At 42.5% G+C, this 1,440-nt stretch overlaps 1 protein-coding gene across 1 annotated transcript; it reads left to right on the top strand.

Annotated features, from left to right (window-relative positions):
• Positions 1-7: 7 nt before the first annotated feature.
• LOC123043141 (tricyclene synthase TPS4, chloroplastic-like) lies at positions 8-1,305 on the top strand. The gene is made up of 4 exons (XM_044465495.1): positions 8-119; positions 199-337; positions 423-677; positions 777-1,305. Exons 2-4 carry the CDS (start codon positions 221-223, stop codon positions 1,077-1,079), a joined length of 675 nt encoding a protein of 224 aa, XP_044321430.1. The 5' UTR covers positions 8-119; positions 199-220; the 3' UTR covers positions 1,080-1,305.
• The last annotated feature ends 135 nt before the right edge of the window (positions 1,306-1,440 follow it).

The following is a 1,440-nucleotide window of genomic DNA, read 5'->3' as shown; positions in this document are numbered from 1 at the left end:
GATGGAGCATGTCGGGAAGTGCTTGCTAAAGTCTCCAATCTAATAGTTCACTTAGATGATGTATATGATGTGTATGGAACTCTAGATGAACTTGCTCTCTTCACAGACGCCATTGGAAGGTAACTGTATGCAGCGGTGCACTTCTAATAATTCAAGTAATGTTCTTTTCCATTATCTAAGGTTAATAAATAATTTCAGATGGGAAGAAAGTCCTAGTGCAATGCTCCCCGAATACATGCAAGCACTCTATTCCGTCATGTACAACACGTCCGCTGACGTGGCTGAAAATGTGTTTAAACAACATGGTTGCGACACTCGTTATGTTCTTCGGAAAGCAGTAAGTTCATATACACAATTAACTTCCTAATAGGATATAGATTGTTTTCACAAGGAACCATAATATATTCTACATGATTTTGCAGTGGCGAGACATGGCAGAGTCTTTCCTGGTGGAGGCAAAGTGGCACCATGGAAACCACAGACCAACACTGCGTGAGTATCTTGACAATGGATCAATTTCATCCTCTGCTCCACTGTTGCTCCAACATGCATGTCCCCTGCTCCACGTGGAAGAAAGTCTTACCCCAATGTCTGTTGCTAAAGTTGGAAGCTACCCTAAATTAGTTCAGTCCGCATCATTAGTTTTTCGCCTCTGCAACGACTCTGCAACCCACTCTGTAAGGAAAATTATCCGGGTTGTTTTGCCCTTTACTGTTTCAATCACCAAAGTTGAATCTTTATGAGAGGTGTCTTATTTGTGAAAATATGTATAACAGGCCGAGCTGGAGCGAGGGGATGCACCATCATCAATAGCTATTCACATGTCGGAGAACAGCTCCAGTGAGCAAGAGTCCCGCGAAGCCATGGAAGACCTTACTATGGAAGCGTGGAAGTCGATTAACGAAGATGCATTCAAACACTGCCAATTTTCTAGATCTTTTGCCAAGACTTGCGTGAATTTGGCTCGAATCTCACATTGTGTTTACCAAGGTGGGGATGGTTTTGGTGCGCCGGATGGTCGGAAGAAAAAGCAAATTAGGGAGTTGTTCTTGGACTCTTTCATGATTGAGGAACATTAAACAATACAAGACACATATCTTAGAAAGATGTTATATAGGCTTAATTATCTGTAGGTGTTGATTCTGATTCTGTGTTGTACTACTAAGACTGTAGAACCAACACTAGCTGGTTTTTTTTTGAGGTGAAACTAGCTGGTTGATTAACTAGCACCATTGGGTGATCTTGATTTACAGTGCTTAGGGCATGTTCGGCAGCTCCCCAACTCTTGGAAATCCTGAAATCCAGCTTCTCTTTTCGTATGTCAGCTTCCCAAGTGAAAGCTAGCGATCAAAAAACCGTTCGGTATGCTGGTTCCAGTTTTCTCTGGCAATGCATGGGATGGCAGCCTTTTTCATTTGATTTCGGCCGAGAGTTGAGGAT

This window comes from Triticum aestivum, chromosome 2B (assembly GCF_018294505.1).
Source record: "Triticum aestivum cultivar Chinese Spring chromosome 2B, IWGSC CS RefSeq v2.1, whole genome shotgun sequence".
NCBI classification, from domain to species: Eukaryota; Viridiplantae; Streptophyta; class Magnoliopsida; order Poales; family Poaceae; genus Triticum; species Triticum aestivum.
The sequence above is the reverse complement of the archived record's forward strand: the minus strand, read 5'-3'. Positions and strand labels throughout refer to the sequence as shown.

Bases quoted from the DNA above. Each gene is read 5' to 3' on its own strand.
- LOC123043141 (XM_044465495.1), top strand. From the start codon at position 221: ATGCTCCCCGAATACATGCAAGCACTCTATTCCGTCATGTACAACACG. The intron at 338-422 runs GTAAGTTCATAT...ATGATTTTGCAG, and splicing joins GTTATGTTCTTCGGAAAGCA to TGGCGAGACATGGCAGAGTC. The intron at 678-776 runs GTAAGGAAAATT...TATGTATAACAG, and splicing joins ACGACTCTGCAACCCACTCT to GCCGAGCTGGAGCGAGGGGA.